This window comes from Ctenocephalides felis, unplaced genomic scaffold (genome assembly GCF_003426905.1).
Source record: "Ctenocephalides felis isolate EL2017-DRISC unplaced genomic scaffold, ASM342690v1 CF-g0.4_SCAFFOLD_03573, whole genome shotgun sequence".
NCBI lineage: Eukaryota > Metazoa > Arthropoda > Insecta > Siphonaptera > Pulicidae > Ctenocephalides > Ctenocephalides felis.
The window spans coordinates 25,331,142-25,355,357 of NW_020539727.1; the positions used below are offsets into that span (position 1 = coordinate 25,331,142).

Sequence of the window (24,216 nt, forward strand, 5' to 3'; positions counted from 1 at the left end):
CAAAATCGTTTCCATTTGTCTCTGACAGAGGATCAACTTTGTGAATGGTGGAGCATCTTGTCGAGTCCAGCATGCACTCATATCGACTAAGTTGTATGATAGTTTTCAGTATCTCACTAATGGAATTCAGTAAAGCCAACTTGTATAAATAATAATAGATTTATAATGATGATAGATAGATTTTTGTATATTGTTCATAAAAATTATATTATAGTTAAGCATACATGAAATGTTTATAAGATTTTTTATTCCCATATATATAATATATATATATATATATATATATATATATATATATATATATATATTTATGTATTATTGGTAATTTACATCAATGCAATAATATAGATATATGTATATAATAAAAATATATATATATATATATATATATATATATATAAATTTTACAAATTTATTCTTAATTTATAATATGATAAAAAAAGACCTGTCCCTAGGGAATAAGTTATCTAAATGCTATTATTAAAATAAAGTCATAACTTTAAGAATGAATTCCTAAAAAAAATAATACTCAAAAAAAACTTCTAACTATTCTATCATATTAAATATGTTTAAATTAAGAATTTATATGCCTTTTTGTCTATAAATATAAATATAACTATATAAATATTAGAGAAAGAGAGTCATCATTGCAATAGATAGATTTTAGCTTATTTTATATAAATAAATATTATATTATATTATATTATATTTAATATTGTTATAAGGACTTAGTGAAAGGATGCCATAAGTTCTTCTCAAAGTTCAATCATCAAATAAATAAATTATATACTGATTTGACTAATGTTAGCTCTGGTATACCATGAAAGATTGATTCCTTTTTATATTGCAATTTTTCTGGTGTTGTCTCAAAGTCAAGAATTGATTTAATTACTGGTTTCTAGTATATCACTAAAAATCCCTTTCGATTTACAATTTGTATTCCAAATTTTGATTTCTGATAAAAGGTTGTGGCTTTTCGAAGTGTATATGACGTGTGAGATTTGTTTCTCAAAAGTGTCTTATTTTTATCGTGTAGCTCCTACTCTATTAAAGCCAAATTATATTATTAACCGTTTCATAGAAATTGTAGTAAAATTAATATTTATCAAGATTATATGTATATATATATATATGATGATAGTTTTGTCGACGTTGATACATATTTGTAATAATTTTGCAGCCCAACCGTCGAATTAAAAAAAGATTAAATAACAAAATTATTTATTCCATTAAACGTTTCGACACTTGATGTGTGTCATCATTCAGTAATCTAAAAAAACATTTAACATAAATACACAGATGATGATAAATATAAATATATAAAAGGAGGAAATTATACATACCAAACCAGGAAAAACAGGAAACTTTAATTATGATGTAAAATTGATTGAACACTAAATTTGTGTAAAATAATAAAATGCTATTATATTAACAAACGAGAAATAGGAGGAGCACATATTGCGACTCTGTGCACACAATGCTATGATACCAATAACATAAAATATAGGAGGGCAATATGTGCTCCTTCTATTTCTCGTTTGTTAATATAATAGCATTTTATTATTTTACACAAATTTAGTGTTCAATCAATTTTACATCATAATTAATGTTTCCTGTTTTTCCTGGTTTGATTACTGAATGATGACACACATCAAGTGTCGAAACGTTTAATGGAATAAATAATTTTGTTATTTAATCTTTTTTTAATTTTTAATTCGACGGTTGGGCTGCAAAAATATTACAAATATATATATATATATATATATATATATATATATATATACACATACATATATATAAATATATATTTAAAAAAAACATGTACATATAAAATATATAATAATAGATAAGTATTTGCATTTGCTAATCTATAATATTAAATAATGTTTATTGAAACTTTTGACTGTATAATATAAATTGAAAATCATATTTCATGTAATGGGTTTTTGTATATATAATTGCTGACTTCTGAAATATACAAATGACTTTTTATTTCGCCATCACCCGTAGCTATTAAGCTCTCTTTATAAAACTTTTGTTGCCGTCATTAAAATGTATCATGACCATTTTTCTAGCAAAAATGGCCTCAATTTGAAAAGATCTGATTCGTCTCAAATTGACTCGAAATTGCGGACATTTCTAAGCGGCAGTATTCATAGTTTCGACCAATGAAATCAATCCAAATCGCGGCCATTTCTGATACTCTCTAGGCGGCACGATTTATGTCTTCGACCAATCAGATCGTTTTAAATTGCGGCCATTTTGGAGGCGCTCTAGGCGGCAGGATTCATGTCTTCAACCAATGAAATCGATCTAAATTGCGGCCATTTTGGAGACGCTCTAGGCGGCAGGATTTATGTCTTCGACCAATCAGATCGTTTCAAATTGCGGCCATTTTGGAGACGCTCTAGGCGGCAGGCTTCATGGCTTCGACCAATCAGATCGTTTCAAATTGCGGCCATTTTGGAGACATTCTAGGCGGCAGGATTCATGTCTTCGACCAATCAGATCGTTTCAAATTCCGGCCATTTTGGCACTACCGCGGAAATTGAAATTATCACTTATTCTGTTTTATTATAACTTCGTATAAATTCGATTGATATGTGACTTTAAATACGGTCCTGATAAATAGAATCTTCAAAAGAATATATTTCATGCACTGAAAATTCTCCCCAACATAAGAGTTCGAAAAATTAAAATTAAACTTTAAAAATCCGAGAGCTCATGGATTTATTTTTAAACTAATTTAAATTAATTCGTACTTTCTTCTAGCTGAAATTTTTGAAGTAAAACTTCTAATGCGACTTCCAACGAATTTTACAGGAAAATAGAAAGAATAAATATTTATCTGAAAATGTTGTAAATCGTCTCAAAATGTTTTGAATGTCTGAAAATGTTGTGATATGCCCTAAAATGTTGTAAAACTGTCTCAAAATGTGTCTGATTGTCTGAAAATTTCATAAATTGTTTGAAAATTCTGTATATTGTTTGAAAGTGTTGTAAATTGTCTGTAAATGCTGTAAACTATCTGAAATTGTTGTAAATTATCAGAAATGTTGTAAATTATTTGAAAATATTGTTGATCATTTGAATTTGTAATAAAATGTCTGGAAATGCTGTAGATTGTCTAAAACTGTTGTAAATTATCTGAAAATACTGTAGGCAGTGCTGGATTACCCCATAGGCCCGTGAGGCCCGGGCCTAAGGCGGCACAATTTGGGGGGCGGCAAATTTTTCCGATTTTTTTTTCTGATTGATCTTGATCTAGATAATTCTCTTCTATAAATAAAAACGCACAAATTAATAAGACGCAAATACAAACAAAAACGTATTTAATACAAATAATACTTCACAATCAAATCAAATATATGAATCAAACAAAACTAGATGCAAATATTAGCAGTAATAATTTCGACCATCTCGCCACGAAGGTTGAATTATGACTGATTGTGAGGTACAATAAAATTTCTGTAATGCACGACCCTCTATGGTTCCGAACCCGAAACTATTCAATTAGATAACAATTTTTGAATTTTTGAATTTCAGTATCATCTGGTAACAATACATAGTTTTGTCCCTTTCTGACCCTAATATAAAAGATGCGGAATTTCCAACTAAAATCATTCTGTATTTGGAGCTCTCGGTGGACACTACTCGGTGGTCAGTGGTAAGCCTTTTAAAAAATATTTATGTATTATGTAATCATTTCGTGCATTCAGTTTCAAATACGTGTCATGGGACTTGTGTTTTGGTTGATTCGATGTGACTTGATTTTCTGTTGAATTATAATTATAAGAATGTAAATAAATTGAAGTAAAAATTCGTTTCTTTAATATTAAACCATTTGCGTTACATTTTCTAATTCAATATATTTGTGCTGAAGTGTCGCCTTAGTGTTTATTGTTGTGAAAATATTTAATTTTAGCCTTTGAGTTAACATAAATAATTTAATGCAATCTTTAGATTATTAAATTTAACTATAATTAAATAATATTAAATTTTAATATAAATGTTATGTTTCAGATATTTACGATTGACTACATTTGTTTTGTTTCAGATTTCATACAGTGTTTTGCGCAGTGGCGGATTGCTTTAGGGATTTATTGTGCATGAATTTTTTTTATTCAATCACATTTACAATTTTTAATTATTTTTTATAATTTTGAGTTATTTGCGTCCACATTTAAATTTTTTTTGTTCGTGCGAGGACTTATTCGTAATTTTAATATCGTTTGAAACGATATCCGCGTTTAAATGTGTTCCTGTCGCCTACCCCCCACGGCAGGTTCTAGTAATTCGCGTTTCGTTAATAAATTAATTTTTTTCAATCGGTGTGTGGATCCTTGCGATGTTTTTCCCAGAAGCAACGCAACCCCATACACTTTAATTTCTAATTAGTATTATATGTACAATGCTTATTTTTTTAGAATTATTTTATTAGTAGCATGGATGTAAATAACTAGTTAAAAAATCTAAAAACTTTGTTAAATAAATTACTTGTTTTTATTTTGACTGATTTTTCTGCTCCAATGCAATGAATATGTTTTAATTAAATAATTTAAATTTTTTGTGATTGCACAATAAGTCTCCTAAACGGAGAAATGTTGAAGACGTATTGTTTGAAGTTAAAAAAAAAAAAGGTAAGATGATACAAAACCCTAAATTATGTAAAAAATAACAAAATTGACATTTATTTTAGCGTAAATGGGCCTCGACTAAATATACCACGAGGTTGAATACTACAACAACGAACAGGAGAACATGTGTACCTATATGATGTACCAGAGCCCTGGAATAAATACGAGTAGGCTACGACATAGTATTTATAAGTCATTGTCTATTTAATTTCTTTCAAGTCACTTTTTATTTCAGGGTTGCAGAATTAATTTCTCAGCGCGACGGCAAGCACCAGGACTGCTAGGAGATTGTGGTGGATTAAAAAGGTTGAAGGTACCCTTTTTGGGGTGCAATGACTGCTACTTGGTACATCTTAGCATTGCGTTTACCAATATACAGGGTTTACCTTGGAGCCCCAATCTGACTTTTAATAAAAACCGGTAATTATCTGTAGAGTGCGTAACTAACTACACGAATGAAACAGAATCTATACTTATTAACTTATTCAATGTTACCTAGTTGTGTTCGTCGTAGGTGCGAAGATATGACCGTATTTTGTAGTCATGTCTTAAGTCTAAATTCTGATATACTATTGTTTTGGTTGATCAAAAAGCTTGAAATTATAGATGTGTATGATACGGCGTGATGACAAAGGGGATCGCATACAATCGGAGAACCGTCACTTTTTCTGGATTGTGTGTTCTTCGCCCATGGAACAACACACGCACCACTATGCACTAATTGTGCACTTTCGACTCGATTGACTACCTCTGAGGACTGATACTTAAAAAGTGATTGCGTCTTTGTAACGACAGCATGCAATGTTTCCAAAGTGTTGCACAACCTTTAGTGCAAACTACATCCGCCGCCGCCCGCCTATATGGTTCCTGTCGTATGTGGTCCAGATTCGCGATAAAGACTACATACATCATTTCCAAGGAGTTTTTAAACTCCTAAACTGAATCCCCACCTGCCTATAAGGCTCCTATCGTATGAGGTCCGGAGTCGCGATCGTTTTTCAGTATCAGTCATCTCAGGTGGTCAATCCAATACGGAGGACACAAGTTAGTGCATTAGTGATGGTTGTGATGTTGTGCCAGGCAAAAAGAACACGATCTAGAAAAATCCGATCGAGTTTTCCGATTTTAAGCATTCCCCTGCGTAATTACGCCGTTCTATACATTTTTAATCATTTCTAGCTTTATCATTAGCCCATCGTTAGTACATTCGAATTTAGGCTTAATGCATCACTATACATAAGTGCGGTCAAGCTCTCGGATCTGTAAACATAACTCGGTAACAATCAATAAGTTGGTAAGTAGATTCTGCTTTAATTGTGTAGTTAGTTAAAATCTCCACTGGTAACTGCAGGTTTTGTTGAGTCGAATTACGGCGCTAAGGTAAACCCTTCATATTGGGGAGTGAGATGCTAAACATACCAAATAGCAATCTTTACACTCTAACAAGAGTACCCTTAACCCTTTCAGTTCACCTCAATATGGATACCTTCAGGTTTTCTCGTATTCATAAGTTAATATTAAGTAGTTAGACCTTGATTAGATATAAGTATATTATATTTTTATTTTCGTTACCGGGGCCCCGTTTGTATGTTAGCCCCTATTGTTAGGGGCACTTGTGTTTTTTTTATGTCATTTCAGATGTCTTTCCAAGAAAATTGCTTACCAAATAAGTACCAAGAACTACTTCCACAACCCATAGGAGAAATTGATCAGACTGATTGATGTATCAAGATACTAAAATTATTGGCATGCTGCTAACTTTCATTTCAGATGTCTTTCAAACCAAGAGACCACTACCGATTTAAAGGATATGTGCAAGTGGGTACCAACAATTACTTCTGCAACCCATACGAATAAATGTAATGAAATTCTATGTTTACCTCTTTTTAGGTCTTGCACGAGATTTGGCAGAAAATATCATCAACTCGAAACCAACTAGGCACCACTACTACCTGAACTACCGCCTACAACTGAATCGGATGATATGACATAATCGAAAGGAAAATTAACTGTGAGTTAAGACTTTCTATTATCATAGTAGTATTTAGTTAATATCAGTAGGTTAGGGGACGTTTCGACATTAAAATCTTCGGCCGTACTTTTTTTGGGGTTGTTCGCGTACTTTTATTCAGAGCTCAAAAGGGTGGCGTCATGAAAGAACCTCTCTTATATTTTTCGCGCTCTTCTTTACATTAATTAATTAATTATCATTTGTCCTTAAACTTCATAGGCTGGGAACCTATGAAGTTTTTTTTCAAGTGTTTACATGGTGGATCTGGGGGGTACATCATGTAAATGCTTTTTTTTTATAAATTTACAATCACCGCTAAAATACTAAAGTTACACATTTTATATTGATTTTTTTCTTTACCACGAGAGGTTCTTTCATTTTTAAAAACCGAAATTTTTGGGTACATTAGGTCATTTCGCGGGGGTTCTTCTATTCGCGATATATTCGGGTCAGTTAGGCATAATTAGTTTGTAAGTTAGTTTAAGTGGATTAGGGCTGCACAAATCGATACTTAGTAGTATTTACACTATATCCATTTCCATCTGAAATGTTAGAAACGTAAATATGAATAGAAGTATCTATTTCTGTGGCGACACCACATTAAAAAAAACGCGCCTGGCAACTCTACCCCATGGGTGGTGAGGAAAAGAGTTGCATCCTAATTAAGTACATATAATTATCAAAAATAAACTATTTGAATAATTATGTTAATTAATAAACATAAATGTGTCAATATATGTGTCAAAATATCTTAAAATAAAATTTTTGCAAAATAATCTTTGCTTTTTAATATATGGTTAATGTTATTTTTAAATTTTTTTCCAGAACTTCATAAAAAATTATTAGATACCTTCAGAAAGAATATTGTCAATAATTATTAGTTGATAAAATATAGTTATATTATAGTTAATTTTGAATTAGTTGAAAAAATACTATAAATACTATAGTATTTATAGTATTTTTCAACTAATTCAAAATTAACTATAATATAACTATATTTTATCAACTAATAATTATTATACAAATGTATACAAATACTACAATGCGAAGAGTTATATGGTTTTTGATAAAATATATTTTATCTCTTTGCATTGTAGCATTTTTTCAACCTCTAATTCAAAATCAATTACTATTATTCTTTTTAAAAGCATTAAATAATTCTTCAGAATATGTGAGATTTAAAACTTTAGTCAGAATTAAATATAAAATTTGAATTATTTTCGATATAAACAAAAAGAATTTTTTGAAAAAAATTTGAAACAAATTTTTTTTTTCAAAATTATTTTGTTGAAATAAGTAGAAAGTTCTTTGAATCATTCAAATCGGACGCTTAGTTCTCTCAAAAACTGCCATTTTTTGCACATTTAGCTGGGTGTCTCCGTAACGGCTAGACCTGCCTTTGCCAGAACCTAATTACCACTTCTCCCCATCATTACAAATTGAATGTTTTTTAGATCATTCAAATTGGATGCTCCGTTCTCTCAAAAACTCAATTTCTATTTTCTGCACTTTTTGCTCCGTAACTCCGAAATTACTATTTAAAATTACTACAACTTACCCAACGCAAAGTTAAAAATTATATCTAAATAATTCAAAATAAATTGTTTATTTAAAAAAGTAAAATTTTGTCTATTAAAAAGGGCGCCAAACGGATAGGGCCTAGGGCGGCAGAAAGCTTAATCCGCCACTGACTGTAGGTAGTCTGAAAATGTTGTATACTGTTTGGCAGTGTTGCAAATTGTCTGAAATAGTTGTATTTTATCTGAAAATGATGTAAATAGTCTGTTCATCTTAAAAAAACAACTCGAATGCACTAAGAATCAATTTCTCCATTACAAAGTTTCAATTTTCAAGGTTGAAGAAGGGATTCCACTCACTATTTGTTATTTTCCAATGGCACTTATTGAATAAAACAGTAAAATATAGCGTTTTGATGATTTATTTCATCGCTACATCACAAACATATCATGTTTTAATGAGTTATAATACTTATTAGAGCAGAATTCAGTATCTTATTTCATCATACTATGTAACAACAATATTTATGTAAACTTAAAGCAAAAAAATATGCCTTTAACTTCAATCACAACAGAATTTTATTTTCACTCTTTACCCTGATAAAACTTTACTTAAAAAGTTTCATTAATGTGATGATCACAAATTAAACAATGCTATTTCTACTGAAACTAAACTAATAAAATCCATTTCACAATAATGCACAAACACATAGTTTTATTATTATTTATCGTTGAAATAATTTATTTTCCATTTCACACACTCGTCTCTTTGGCTATATCCGTGATAGCTGTTGCAGCAGGTTGCTCGGCAAGACCATTTCCAATTTGTCCAGGAGAAATCCAAATGGCAAAGACAACCAACCGAGTACAGACTTTGCAAACATACCCATCGATTCAGGATATTGATGTGTGAGAAGGGCCAATAATGCTGTGAAGGAGCACAGACCGGCTGTGAACATGATGAAGAAAGGTAACTCCTTTTTGGGGTACACTGACACCTCATGAAAAGCCTGTAATAGAAATAGCATAAGCAACAGTGTTTATATGTCTGATTTGTTTGGATTTATTTATTACAGGTAGGAGTTCCCGGTCTGCACATTCTGTGCATGCTGGATACGGGTAGAACAAGTGGCCCCGTTCTAGAGGATATGGTAGAGCCCTGAAAGCACCTTCCCATGTGCAGTGAAGTAACCTGAGAGCACCCTCGCTCGCTTTCCAATGTGCTAAGTGCGAAAAGGCGTATGCCAGGGCTTCTGAATCACCACGTTTCAAAATGTGCTCAGGAGGTAATATCAACGGTTTCATTTCTGATGAAGGAATAAATAGATACAGAAAAGAATATATATATATTTATATATATATATATATATAACATATATATATATATACTATACTGATATTTATAGTAATATATAAAATACCTAATAAATATTTGGGCACATGGGGGTTAAACTCAACAGCCCTGTGTATGGCTTCAACAGCTGACATCTCTGCCGTTGTCAGGCCCCTTTTACTTGCTACATCAGGTGAAAATTTATCTGCAACCTGAAAAATAATTGTTGCCATCATTTCATTCCCTGCAACTTTTAGTTATCCTTTATTACCTGTCTGGCTTTTAATAATGCTGCCGTGTAGCAAATTGTGGCAGACTTTGGTAAACTGATATCATCAAATTTTGCCAAGACCGCTTGCGCGTCTGCATAGGCCTGCATTTCTAAGAGCACCTCTATTAAATTCTCATGTATGTTGAGCACGTTCATTATTGGAGGCACTTCTTTGGTGAGGTCTCTGAACATTTTAACGGCCTCCTTTAGTTTTCCCAATTTTCTGGCACACATTGCCAAGCGACGTTTGATGTAAATCAAAACATTTGTGTCACGCCGGTGTATGGACTCCATTAATAGACCTATAATTAATTAATATGTTTAAATTATACAAAAAATGTCTGAAAATATTGTGAATGGTCTGAAAGGATTGTAAGTTGTTTTAAAGTGTCCAAAAACATTATAGATTGTCTGAAATTGTTGCAGAATGTCTGAAAATATTTTAAATGATCTGAAAATATTGTATATTGTCTGATAATGTTATGTTAAAAATAGTCTAGTAATGATATAAATTTATAATATTAATAAAATTAGTTTATTTCAAAGAAACTCGAAGAATCAATTTCTGCACAATAATACATATATTTGAATTAAGACCTTCTAGTTTAATTATCTTTTTACCCTGATGTTGCATATTTTGAGACTTTCTGTAATTGCCTTCGGCAACTTTCAAGGCTTGCTTCAGCACACGTTCTGCCTCAGCCACTGTCGTGCATTCTTCTTCAGCTAACAAAATGTAGGCTGTCGCACAATCAGGGCTCAAGTCTAGAGCACTGTGTGCTGATTTTATTCTAACTACAGGGTTCCTTTCTCTCCATGCTGTTTGCATGACTTCGTACTCAGCTTTACCCACATCCCCTAAGAAAAGATAAATAGAAAATTAATATAAATCATAATTAATAAGACTTGTTGCTTGGACTAAAATATATTACCTTCGCATGTGAAGAATGTTTGATGGTCTTGTGCTGATAAATTCATGTCATAGTAGGTTAAAGGTTCTTTGTTTGTTGCCCAGAAAAAACGTTGGTATTCAGCACCCCGTAGTAAATTCAACGGATTGCGCCAAACCTTACACTCTAAAATAATTTACAGCAATCAAAGATTGAAAAATAAATGTATTTTAATATATTTACCTGGTATGCTTTGAGTATTATTAGAACTAGACCCATTACTAGTACTACTTCCATTACTCTGTTCATTATTAGTTTCGCCTCCTCCTATCCAGGGGCTTATGTGATTTAAGGAGACTTGTTCAATAAATGAGGTGCCATATTTTCTAAAATACCACCATTCAAAAATCAATATTAATCCGGATATCAGTGATGATGTCCCCGTCAAAGCCACATAAAATTTTGGAGTCAAAGTGCTTAGAAACATTGACGAGTCCCACATGGTTCACATGTGAGATAGTAGGACTCACCTTTAAGGAAAAGGTAATAAATAATTAATAGATAGAAATTAATATATATATATATATATATATATATATATATATAATAATAATTTGTGTCATAGGATAAGTGAATCAGAAATCAAAACAGATGAATCAATTTCAAAAATTTTAAAGCCATTTGACAAGAACTCGTGTTGATTAGTTTTATGCAACTATTGGTCCAGCCAGCAGTTTCTTCACAATTAACAGATAAGAGCGTAGTGATAGAATTTATGGTCTAAACTAGCTCTTATCTGTTAATTATAGGCTCCGTAAATGATTTAATTGGAAAAAGGTTAGGATTAATAATGGGTCTCGCTCTTAAGACACACTATTATCTAACTAAACACTATTGTCACTCATTCTTAAATAAGATATATTTTGAGAACACAAATTACAATAAAATGTGTTAAATTGAATTTAATTGATACAGTTACACATATCATAAGTCTGTTTGAAAGATATCAATTGGAAATTGATTTTATTAGTTATAAGTTAACTATATATTGATGGGCTATGAATAAATAGTTGAAAATTGCATCTAAATAGCTTGTTTTAAATTCTTACTGATTATGTCTTATTGATTGACACTATCGGACATTTGTATTACACCTAGTTTATATTTGGTTTTTAAACTATTTAGATACACCTTTTTTAGGTTTTAAACTATAAAAACAATATATCAATTGCATTTATTAGAACAACAATATTCTCATTAAATTTAGAAAAATGGTGTTAATAAATTAAAGAATTTACAGGGGCTCTCTAATTACTGACTAGACCTGACTAATCCATTAATTAGTATGTAATATGTGTATAATATTGGAAATGTTTCTGATAATTAATCATTATTATTCGTTTTATAATTATTATTAATTATTCGTTACAAATAATTGACTTCCAATTGATATTTATATTAATCAATGTTAATTGTGCAATGTACAAAATCATAAATATGACTTTTCACTGACGTTATGTATAACTAATTCAAATTTATGTGAATAACTGTTTTTCAACTAACTTTTAATTGATAGATAATCCTTGTATATACTTTATTTATCAATAATAATAACTATTTTGTGTTTGTTTGTTTGCCGAATATTTTGCTTTTGACGTTTGGCACGTAAACACACAGAATGGATGTAATGTTTTTGTGTTGGTCACACTGGTCCATTAACGCTTCACTTCATGATAGTTTTTTCAGGTTGCACTGATTGACAGTAAAATCAAAAATGGCTTCTGTGCAGTTCTGTCAAATTAACCTATAACAAAAATGATAGAATAATATTTTTATACAAACTGATTTATTTTTATATTTTAATTTATGTGTGAATTGAATTAGGACTGTATTTTTTTTATTAACATGCAAGAAACAGAATTATATGGACAGTTAAAAACATTTTTCGGACACGATTCATTCAAGAGCGAATTACAAAAACAAGCAATCACTTGTATTATCAAAAGTTAGCATCAAATAATCTATAATATCAATAACAATAATAGAATTTAAGAAAAAAACGATACGTTTGTGTAATAATATACACAATATGAATACTAACAAGAGTGTTTTATGTTTTAGGAAAAAATGATGTCTTTGTATCAATGCCTACAGGTTCAGGAAAATCCTTATGTTTCCAATTACCGGCACTCACATACAACAATAAAATAGCAATAGTGTTTTCACCCTTAATCGCTTTAATTAAGGATCAACTGGATCATTTAAACCGGTTAAAAATATGTGCAGAATCGATAAATTCCAAAATTACCACCAAAGAACGTGACAGGGTTATTAATGACTTAAAAAGTGTAAATCCATCAACAAAGTTTTTATATATTACTCCAGAGCAAGCTGCTACAAATACTTGTCAGAATTTATTGACAATGTTGGATAAGTATGACAAGATTTCATATTTTGTCGTTGATGAAGCGCATTGTGTTAGTCAGTGGGGACATGATTTCAGGTAATTTGAGAATTTTTTCATGATGTTCTGTATAAAGTATTATATAAAATTTGTTTTAGACCGGATTATTTAAAATTAGGTAAGCTACGAAAGGAATTTCCAAAAATACCATGGATAGCACTTACAGCAACAGCTAGCAAAGATGTCGTCATTGATATATTGACAAATTTAAAGTTACAAAAGCCAGTTAAAGTGTAAGTGTTAAAAAACATAAGTAGCATGTAAATATATTTAATTTCTAATGATTTAAGATTCAAGACTCCGTGCTTTCGACAAAATTTGTATTATGATGTTTGTTTCAAAGATTTAATAGATGACGAATATGAGCATTTGAAAGACTTTATTTCAAAGCACATTCAAGCAACAGATGATGAAAAATCGGTATGCCATTTGCATAATATAATTTCATTATATTTTGTTATTAATATTGTTTTGTTATAGAGTAAGCGAGGTTGTGCAATTGTGTATTGTCGCACAAGAGACTCCACAGAAAGAGTAGCTTCCAAGTTGACTAAATTAGGTTTAAAAACAATGGCTTATCATGCAGGTTGCTAATAAAATTTTTATTCCATGATATTCTATCCTCTTGATTGTTACATAAATTTACTTCAATTGCAGGTCTGGGGGGGCTCGATAGGACTTCTATTCAAGAAAGTTGGCAGACTGGAGAAGTTCCTGTGATAAGTGCTACAAATAGTTTTGGTATGGGAGTCGACAAAGCAACCGTTAGAGTTGTTGCACATTGGGGAATGCCTCAAAATGTTGCTAGTTATTATCAGGTAGTTAGGAAGAAATTCAGATATTAATAAATTTATAATATATTTATATATCTATTATAATATATATGAAAATAAATACAAATATTGATATAAAGTTTAAATATAAATATGAATTCTAAATTATATATCATAAATAAAAATTTAACAATATAGATATAAACATATAAATATGTTCATAATTATATTTGTGTTTTAAATATAAATATTTACATTTATATTTAAAATTTATAATTTATAATTATATATTTATAAATTGATATATTTATATTCATATTATATATATATATATATATATATATATATATATATATATATATATATTTAATTGTATTTATGTTTATATTTATAATTTATAATTAATTATTATGATTTATATTCATATATTAATATAATAATAAATATAGCTACAAATATAAATTATAAATATCAACATTAATTATGATTATAAATATGTATGTATGTAAATGTATTTAAATTTATATTCAAACTTATGATTTATATTTATATTTAAATTATATATTTATGTATATTTGTAATATTTATATTTAGTTTTCAATTAATAATTTTATTTTTCTTTAGGAATCTGGTAGAGCTGGCCGTGATGGCAAAAATTCTTACTGCAGAATCTATTACAGTCAGTCAGAGCGCAAAGCAATAGATTTCCTTATAAAAAAAGATGGTTATAAAGCCAAAACTGAAGCAAAAAAAAGGAACTGGCAAAGAATGCTTATAAATCTTTACCAAATGGGTTGAATATTGTGAATCAGCAAGGTTGGATAATATTAGTAACAAATGATTTGATTAATAATGTCTTGAGCTCTAATTATTGCAGGTGTAGACATGCTGTGTTTTCTGATTACTTTGGAGACAACAAGCCGAATTGTGTTAATCGTTGTGATGTGTGTTCAAACAAGTCTAAAGTTGAAAAATTAATATCTCAATATCAAAACAGCACAATGAAGACTCTGATGTCTAAATTACAATCCACAGATGAATGTGAATTGTACGAGGAGGAGAAGAATAAAGCAGAATGATTATGAAGATGTAAATATCAAAATATATAAAAAATTATATTTGTTATGTAATGTTGTTAATTTGTTTTTATTTTCTAGTATGAAGATAATGGTGGTCATAATGACCGTGAAGAGAAAGTGAAAAAAGAAACAACTACTTTTATACAAAAACAATTTGCTTTGAGAAAAGCTTCGACTGCAACAGAAAGTACACCTAAAATAAATGCAGAATTTGCTCGTGTTATAGCAGCAGATTGTACAACAGTTAAGGTAATAAATGTATATTTTAACACTTATGGTATAATAATTTAATTAATTGTATTTTTGTGGAACTTCTAATCTGACTTGCGACATCAGGATTAGGTTGTTTGAAAATGTTGTAGATTGATTCGAAGTGTTGTAAGTTGTCTGAAAATGTTGAAAATTCTTTGGGTATGTTGTAGATTATCTGAAAATGTTGTAGACTGTTCAAAAGTTTAGTAAGTTGTCTGGAAATGTCTTAAAACGGTGTAATTATATAAAAAAATATTGTAAATAGTTTGAAAATGCTGTATGATAGTCTGAAAATTTTGAAAATTGTTTGGATGTGTTGTAAATTGTCTGAAAATGTTGTAGACTGTTTGAAAGTATTGTGAATTGTCTGGAAATGTTATAAAATGTTGAACATGTTGTAGATAATCTGAAAATATTGTAAATAGTTAAAAACGTCGTCAGTTGCGTGAAAAAGACTTGAATTGTCTGAAAATGTTGAAAATTGTTTGGATCTGTTGTAGATCATCTGAAAATGCCATAAGTAGTCTTAAAATGCTGTTAATTGTGTGAAAACATGAGCTGTCTTAAAATATATATAACTTAGCAGAATATAGTGCTCAAACATTCTACATTTTACTTCAGCTATTATAATCATATTATAAAATTTATAGATTTGGATAAAAATCCACTTTTGATAATTAAAATTTGCAATATTTGTGTTCATGAACTATTATTTATTCTACTCCTTTTTATTTTCATTTACGAGTTACAAAGTAATAAATAATTGATATTTCCAGGTTACCGGCTTAACAATATCGGCAAGAGAATCAAATTTATCAATGATAGTAGATATGCTGCAAAAAAAACTTAACTGCACATGATGAAAGTGATCCACCATTACATGAACTTGATAAAAATGATTTAGAAGATTGTGCCAAAATGCTCGAATATGAAATATTTAGTTCCAACAAAGTGTTATGTCTGTACAGAAGAAATTTAGTGAAACTTGTAAAACAAACATATGAAGTTATATAAGCTTATTTATTATAAATATACTCATGTTTACTTTTGTTTTTATAGATTTCATCTATAAAATCAGCTACTACAAATAATAAGGTGTTTGATGCCTTAAAAACTTTTAAACCAACACCAAAACTGACATTGCGAGAGGCTGTGAAAGAAATTCAAAAAGAAACAAAAAGTGAATCAGCTAAAACTTCGCCTAAAATAGATAGAATTGTAAAAAAAAATAGGATCAAGAAAGATTTTATGAAACAAACCTCTCTGAATGTTTTTTCCAACCTAAATTGGATGAAAAAGAATTAAATAGTGATGACTCTGATGAATGCCAGGAAAATAATATATCTGAAGATGAGAAGATATAAATATGGAGAAAGATAGTTATGAAGAAACAAAAACATCAAAATTTATGCTTGCATCAGATTTTCACAGGAATTTTAAAGAAGATGAAAATTTTAAATCTGTCAGTTCTGATTGCCAAAGCAACAATATTGATGTTGATATTGAACAAAGTTCTTTGCATTCTAAATTAGATGAAAAAGAATTAATTAGTGATGATGAGCACAAATCTGATGAATGCTTAGAAAATTATGAAGTTGAAGAAGAGTTAAATATTAGAAAAAATAGTGATGAAGAAACAAAAAAGTCAAAATTTATCCTTGCTTCAGATTTTCAAAAAAATTTGACAAGCAGAAAACTTGAAGAAGATAAAAAACTGAAATCTGTTGATTCTAGTTGCCATAGCGAGGATAATGAAGTGAAGTCATCTGCTGAAACAATGAGTGTTTTAAAAATGGACCCAAGGATTAGAAAAATGAGAGAGATCAAAGATAAAAATGAATTTAGTACTAACAGTGGTACTAATTCATCAGTGCAGGATAGTTTGAATCAAAATGGTGCCCTGGACAAGCTAGAATTGAATAAAAGTAACATCCTATGTTCTGATTTAAAGAGAAAACACAGTGAGGAAATGTCTCAAGATTTTGATGTAACCAAAAGGACTAAATTGATGTCGAATGGTGTACAAGAAACAAGTACTTTGAAGTCTGATGGTTTTACAAACTTCAAAACAGAAGTTAAGATTTTAGAAGATTCCGACAGTAGTTTGAAGAAAAATAATTGTGATAAAAATAGTTATCAATGTCTGAAAGATATTTCCTGTGATAAGACAATTATGGAATCTGTGATCAAAGTCAAGGAAGAAAATGTGATGACAAGTGATGTTCAAAACAATGACCTTGCAATAATACAAGCTGTTACAAAAGGATCCAAAGAAAAGCCAAGACACTCCAGATGCGAATCAGTCAATAAATGTTATTATTTAAAGGCTGCATCTACAAAACATGATAAACCAACAGTGCAGAGTTCAAATAAAATTAATAAAGACACTACAAAGTTGCAAGCTATTCGAAATGGGCCCAAAGACAAACCAATACAATCCAGAGGTGATTTAGTTAATAAAATAGTAAAACACCTGATGCCGTATTATAATTCTAAAAGAATATTTTCTCGAGACTTGTTCAAAGCTCTTGCTAAACAATTTTCATTGATACTCATGGCTTACCGAGTAACTGGTAAGGGCATTCTATTGATTTTACATCATAAATGATTGTTTATTTATATAAAATGATTTTTTTGCAGATGAGATTATTATTCAGCAGCAAGTTGATAAACTGTTTGAAGCAAAGATGATCATAGAAAGTAAAGCAGATTTTCCATTAGATTTTGTAAAAACTTGATATGGTTAACTTTTTATACAACTTTGAGATGTTAAATACTTAAATATATTTTTTAATTGAAGCTCTAATTAAATTTTACTTGGAATTTGCAAGTAAAAGACACGAGCTGCAGATAATATTGTTATTTGAAAGACTTGTATGAAATATACAATGATGAATTTGTTTTTAAGATATTATTTACTTGTGATATGATTAACAGAAAGAGACATATTGTCACTCAATCTGAAAATTTTATTCTGTTTAAATTTGTTGTATTCTTGAAATATAAATATATATAACAGTTTAAATAAATATTAATATTTCAGATTGTTGCAGGAAACTAATAATACATATTTTAATAATGAGCTATACATGAAACATTTCAAATCGGAATACTTGTAACTGGAATATTAAAGAAAACATTAAATAAATTGAATATTATAAATTCATTTATGAATGCAATAACATGCTATTATGTATTGTGGCGAGCATAGCTCACTTGGTATCGTGTTCAATTCACACAACAGGGATCTTCAGATCAAATCCTGTCATTGACTTAGAATATAGGGAAAAAATATGTACAGTTAATTTGAAATCAAATAAAAATTGTGTTGTTAGATAAAATAGGAATAACAGAGTTCGACCAGCTGAATTGTATTTGGAGTAAGAAGAGAAATATTGGAACTGAGCTGAAATTAAATGAAGAATGAAGAAAAAATTGAATAAAGCTAGAATAGAATTAGATATTTGAAAAAGAGGAAGAATTGAAGAAAATAAGAATATAGAATAGGATACATGTAAAGATTGAAAATGATATAAAAATTAGAATGTAAATAAATAATGTTGTAGGTGGAAAATTCGAAATCTGTTTGAAAGATATCAGTTGGAAATCGAGCTGATTTTTCGTGATGAATGAAACGAATGAAACTTTGCACAGAGAGTTCATGCAAGGTCTAACCATGGTCTAACCTTGACTGGCAACCTAAAATATTATAGGCCTATGAAAAATTGTTTAAGCATAATAATTTGGAATGGGTAAACAGTTTAGTATCACAATGCTAATTCTCAAAGGTTGTTAATCAAGTCGTTTACACATTATTTAGCAAAGTGTCATCACTTAACCTAATTTTTTATTATATTCTTGAGTAATATTATACAGGGCAAATATAAGCAAGAAAGTAGAATTAAAGTTCTTGGAATTCTTCGAATTTCAATTAATTTTATAAATTTATTTTATTTATTTTGAATTTTTAATGTTAATTTTCGTGACGAATCACACTTCATATTGTACTTGTCAGTTATGGCAATACCAAGCAATGGCTGATTTGTACACAAAATGATAGCCGCCTTAGAATTTTAACTAGTTTTAATTTTTTAATTTGCGTTTTTTTATAAATTAGTGTTACGTGTTAATCTAATCCTTCATCGTGGTGATGTTTTATAATACTTAGTATCCACATTAAACGCCGTCGATATAATTTTCATTATCTGTCATTAAATTTACAATCGTCTCGCGTAATGGCGGTGTTTGAGGTGCTTTCGCAGAATAATTAATATTGTCTATTGTATCTGGGATGGATTTTGTTATGCAAATATGTGTTAAATATATAAATCTATCGGTTTTAGTGTGTTGTTGATTTAGTTGGCTCGACTTTGTTGGTGTTTAGTTAAAAATGGACGTCGAAGAAGGACCACTGGAAGATGATTTAGACCTTGAAGAGGCCTCGGACGATGGTGACGTCGAGGAGTACATTACAGGACCCCCATCGGCCCAGACCTCCTCAGGTAGTAAATGAAATTTAATACATTATATCAGTAGAACTGAATTTCTAGAATACAAATTTCACCATAATTAATATACATACATCAATAATATATATATATATATATATAATATATATATATATATATATATATATATATATTAATATATATTAATATATATTAATATATAAGTTAAACTCTTGCATGTAATTAAGTTATACCTACAGTCAATATTGCTTTGAATACTTTATTATATTTATATTATCATTACTTCTATCTGACTGATTTATTTAGGTTTAGCATCAACTCCTCCTTCGACAAATTCATCTCCACCAGTTATGGGAGAGGAGCCTTCTAGTCCAAGGGCATTATCAATTAATTTAACAAGTATGGCATTTGGCGGAAAACCACCAAATCATACCAAAAGAGGACCAGGAAGACCGAGGAAGGAGTTTTCTGGGCGAAAAGAACGTCCAAGGAGCATTAGACGGTTGGCATTCTTGATATAATAATAAAATTGATATTTATATTAATAATGAGTATAAAAACTAGGAGTAAGTTGTAATTAATCAACTTAATCAATTAAAATTTAGATTTAGCTGTTTAAATAAACTATCCAACTGTTGGATATTAAAGCTTATGCTTCAACTAAACACACATTATTACGATATCAATCAAAGTTTCATCAATATTGTTTAAAGTAAAGGTTTATAAATATTTGAATAATAAATAGAAAAATTTCAATTTCAAAATTTGTGTCTAAATAATCAAATAATGGCTATAAAAATATAAAATAACTAAAAATTACATGCATCATTTTCACATGTGAGTTATTACTTTATTTATAAAATTAATTTAATAATACATTTTATAAATTGTTAATTAACAAATATGCAAAATATAAAGCCAATTGTGCTTTATAATAAATAAATAGTGTTTAAATGCAAAATTTTTGTGTAAATCAGTAAATAAATATATAAATACTACAAAAACAACAAATTAATAAAACATATATTACTGCATAAGCATTATTTCACTCAATACTTTTTCAAAATTGTTATATAATAAATATACAAAATCTAAATGAACAATTGTGTTTTATAACAAATAATATTCAAATATAAAATTTGTTAAAATATATGAATAAATACTGTGAGAATGTAAATCAACTAAAAAATACATAAACCATTTTTACATGATAGTTTTTCTATAAAATTAATTTAATACATTTTTAGAATGATTAATTAACAATAAATTAATAATTGTGCTTTATATTTATTCATTTGAAATTTATTTTTTAATCAAATATATAATGTAGAAACTAGAGCTTTTTATATTTTCAGAATATGTAAATGGCTGATTTTATACAAAAATCAATACTAGTGTATAAACAACATAACATATACAATTAATATTTTTTTCAATCTTAATAATTTAATGAAATCAATTGATTACTCAAAATAATAAATTTTATGTAAATTCGATCATTTTTTTAGGGGTGGATCAGCAAGAGGTGTACCAAAACGGCCTAGACTTAGTAGAGAAGACCGAGGCGATATGATGTCTATGCTGGACAGTTTTTCAGTCCCGCCATCACCTGGTGAGGAAAATGATGTTGGATTCTGAGACAGGTGCTTTAGTTTTATCTGAGAAGGTGCAGCATGACGATACCCCATATTTCACTGAAAAATGGTAATTAAAAATTAAAAATAAAATACTAATTATATTCTTATTATAATTATTATTATTATTTCATTCCAGGCCTGGTAAATTTTGTATCTTTTGCAATTTAACTGAACGCACTCAATTAGGACAAGGTGAAATGCTTCGATTTGACTACAATGGTGAATTTGAAAATGTACCAAGCACAGAAGATAGTGATAATTTAAATGCAAGCGATAGTAATAAAGATAATACATCTAGTGGCAGTTGTGATAAAAGCCCTAGGAATGTTAATCAACAGCAACTCAGTAACAGGCGACAGAAGGGGCTCAGCAAGTGCAAGTCAGTAGTAGTATGAGTCTTTTACTGAAATGATTTGTAAGCATATAGTTAATTATATGTTTGTTTTTCAGGAATCCATCGTTGAATGTAGAGTATACTGATGAATTAGAAAAAGTTGGTTACTTGGAACCTGTTGATCCACTGACCCTGGTTGATCAATCGCAATATTATTATGCACATAGAGCTTGTGTAGAGTGGAGTATGACGGTTCAGAAGAATCCTGAAAAAATAAACAGCTATTTAAATCTAAATCCAGTTATTTTACAAAGTTTGAACAGAAAGTGCTCGTTTTGTGGACACTTTGGTGCTAGTTTGGCATGCAAGGTACATAATTAATGGATTATACGTATTAATTTTGGTATAAAGAATAATTACATTTGAATTAATTTCAATATGTTTTAGATGGCTTGTCCAAAGTATTTTCATTTTCCTTGTGTAGCAGCGTCTGGTGGATTTCAAGTTATTCAACGCATAAACTCATTTTGTAATGAGCATCTTGGACAAGTTCCTTTAATATGTAAGTTTTTAATGAAAATTATCTACACATTTGATCATGCCTACGTGCCTTGCTGTGTTATGTAACTAATTAAAGTCTGTACTTCTGTACTAAAAGATTTTGATACAAACATGATTTATTAATCATCAAATGTATACAGTACATTAAATGAAAATTAACATAAAACTAGCTGTAAGTGGAATTCTGTCTTAAGGCAATTAAGGCATCGTGCCTTAAGGCAAATTGCTGGAACTTCCCGTACCAAAAGTTATTATTTTTTTTTAAAAAACGATTAACATTTTTGAACAAAATTTACTTCGAAAAAATAAGATTTTGAGAAACTATAAATTTGACAAAAAATTACTTATTTTTAAAAAAAAAATTGAAAAAAAAATCATTTAATTTTTTTTTTTAAATCTTTTTTTTTGAAAAAAAATGTTTTCTTTATTTTGACATATGTTGGAAGATCTGAACTTTTTTTCAAGCAATCGTACTGCTTTAAATGCATAGAGACAAAAAATTAAAGCGCGTAAGCGCCGCGTCGCTGTCTAACGGGTAAACATTGGTACGGAACCCATAGGAATGTAAACAAAATATACTTATTGTTAAAATCTCTATAAATATCTGATAATTTGATGTGCATAAGTCTAATGTTTATTTTTGGCCGCCAAATGGCTCATTTTTTTACTTTTTCCCCCATATCCCAAGTCGTTGGATCTGCCTTTCCAAAAATTTGAACAGTTTTTTATTAAGTCAATACAAATAAAATGTTTTTGAATTATTCAAATCGGACGCTCCGTTCTCTTAAAAACTGAGTTACCGTTTTTGGCACTTTTTGCCCCGTATCTCCGGAACGGCTAGACCCGCCTTTACCAAAAACTAATCAGCACGTCTCCTTATCAATACGGATCAAATGTTTTTTAAATTATTCAAATTGCTTCATCCGTGTTCCCTAAATCGTCGACGAAAATTTGTATCCGCACCACACATACATACTACGCGCGCACACACACACACACACACCACACATACATCCATTTTTTCTAAGGTATGCCAAAAATGTTCAGGAACCTTTGAAACGTAAAGATATATAAAAATTTTCATTTTCGATTTTTTTTGCGATTACTATAACTTACCCTACGGGAAGTTAATTATCATTACAAATATGTCATTTAAAGGAAACATATTTACAAAAAATAGATATATTTGAACTATAAGAACTTGCATTATAATGAACTGTGTTATTCTGCATTCTGTTACTTGGTTGTAAAGTGTACAAATGACCCGTGTATCTGTTGAATATCAATTTAGGATTCCTGTATTGCTTTATCTTGTTGATTATGATGAAATTTTGTTCACTTATGTATTCCACGTAATAAGCTGGTTGAATATATCACTGGAGACATTTTTGAAATTATCTTTTTTCTGTCCATTTCTTTTTTTCTGTCCAAGATGAGCTTCGGTATGGACAACTTTTAGATATTGCTCTTAAATTGTAACTGTAAATGATAAAATATGCCATACAGCCTTGTTACTACATTAGTCCAGTCATTTAAACTAAAATTAGGTAAGAATCTCGGAATTCGAGATACCCAGCTGTAAGTCTGTAAATGCTTGTACATTGATACCTAAAACTGTCTCAAAACCTACATATGGTAAGGTGTATGCGACATATGTAGGTTTATACATGCAGGGATAATTTTGTTTTATTATTTGCCTTTATTGTTTCTTTGTAATTGGCAATGTGAGTAAGGTGGCATTTGAGGTTCAAAGGTGATTTTTATCAATTAATTCCAATTATTATTTTTTTATTTTTTCATTTTCAGGTACTGATGATATAAATTGTAGAATTTGCAATGGCTTAGGAGACGTGGGTAATTAATGATATGCTCGGTTTGTGGAGAGCATTATCATGGTGCTTGTGTAGGTGTCCACAATTACCAGGTACTAAAAACAATCATAATTACAATTATATTATTTGTAATCATAATTATATTATAACTTTTTT

General features: G+C 29.4%; 2 protein-coding genes across 2 annotated transcripts in view; one reads left to right on the forward strand and one right to left on the reverse strand.

Moving 5' to 3' along the window:
- Positions 1 to 8,765: 8,765 nt before the first annotated feature.
- On the reverse strand, positions 8,766 to 12,298 carry LOC113389134 (protein ST7 homolog). The gene is made up of 8 exons (XM_026626186.1): positions 12,223 to 12,298; positions 10,903 to 11,189; positions 10,702 to 10,845; positions 10,391 to 10,627; positions 9,770 to 10,071; positions 9,587 to 9,710; positions 9,240 to 9,472; positions 8,766 to 9,175 (listed from the first exon to the last, which is right to left on the reverse strand). Exons 2-8 carry the CDS (start codon positions 11,159 to 11,161, stop codon positions 8,939 to 8,941), a joined length of 1,536 nt encoding a protein of 511 aa, XP_026481971.1. The 5' UTR covers positions 11,162 to 11,189; positions 12,223 to 12,298; the 3' UTR covers positions 8,766 to 8,938.
- A 197-nt stretch (positions 12,299 to 12,495) lies between these two features.
- LOC113389835 (ATP-dependent DNA helicase Q5-like) overlaps positions 12,496 to 24,216 on the forward strand; it is a 16,976-nt gene continuing 5,255 nt past the window's right edge. Inside the window, 1 exon segment of the mRNA XM_026626839.1 lies at positions 12,496 to 12,664. Coding sequence (XP_026482624.1) covers positions 12,565 to 12,664 — 100 coding nt within the window. The 5' untranslated portion in view covers positions 12,496 to 12,564.

Excerpts from the sequence above, each read along its gene's own strand:
- LOC113389134 (XM_026626186.1), bottom strand. The coding sequence starts at position 11,161 with ATGTGGGACTCGTCAATGTTTCTAAGCACTTTGACTCCAAAATTTTAT. Across the intron at positions 9,711-9,769 it reads CATTATTAAAAGCCAGACAG|GTTGCAGATAAATTTTCACC; the intron begins GTAATAAAGGAT and ends ATTATTTTTCAG. Across the intron at positions 9,473-9,586 it reads TGTGCCCAAATATTTATTAG|AAATGAAACCGTTGATATTA; the intron begins GTATTTTATATA and ends TTCCTTCATCAG.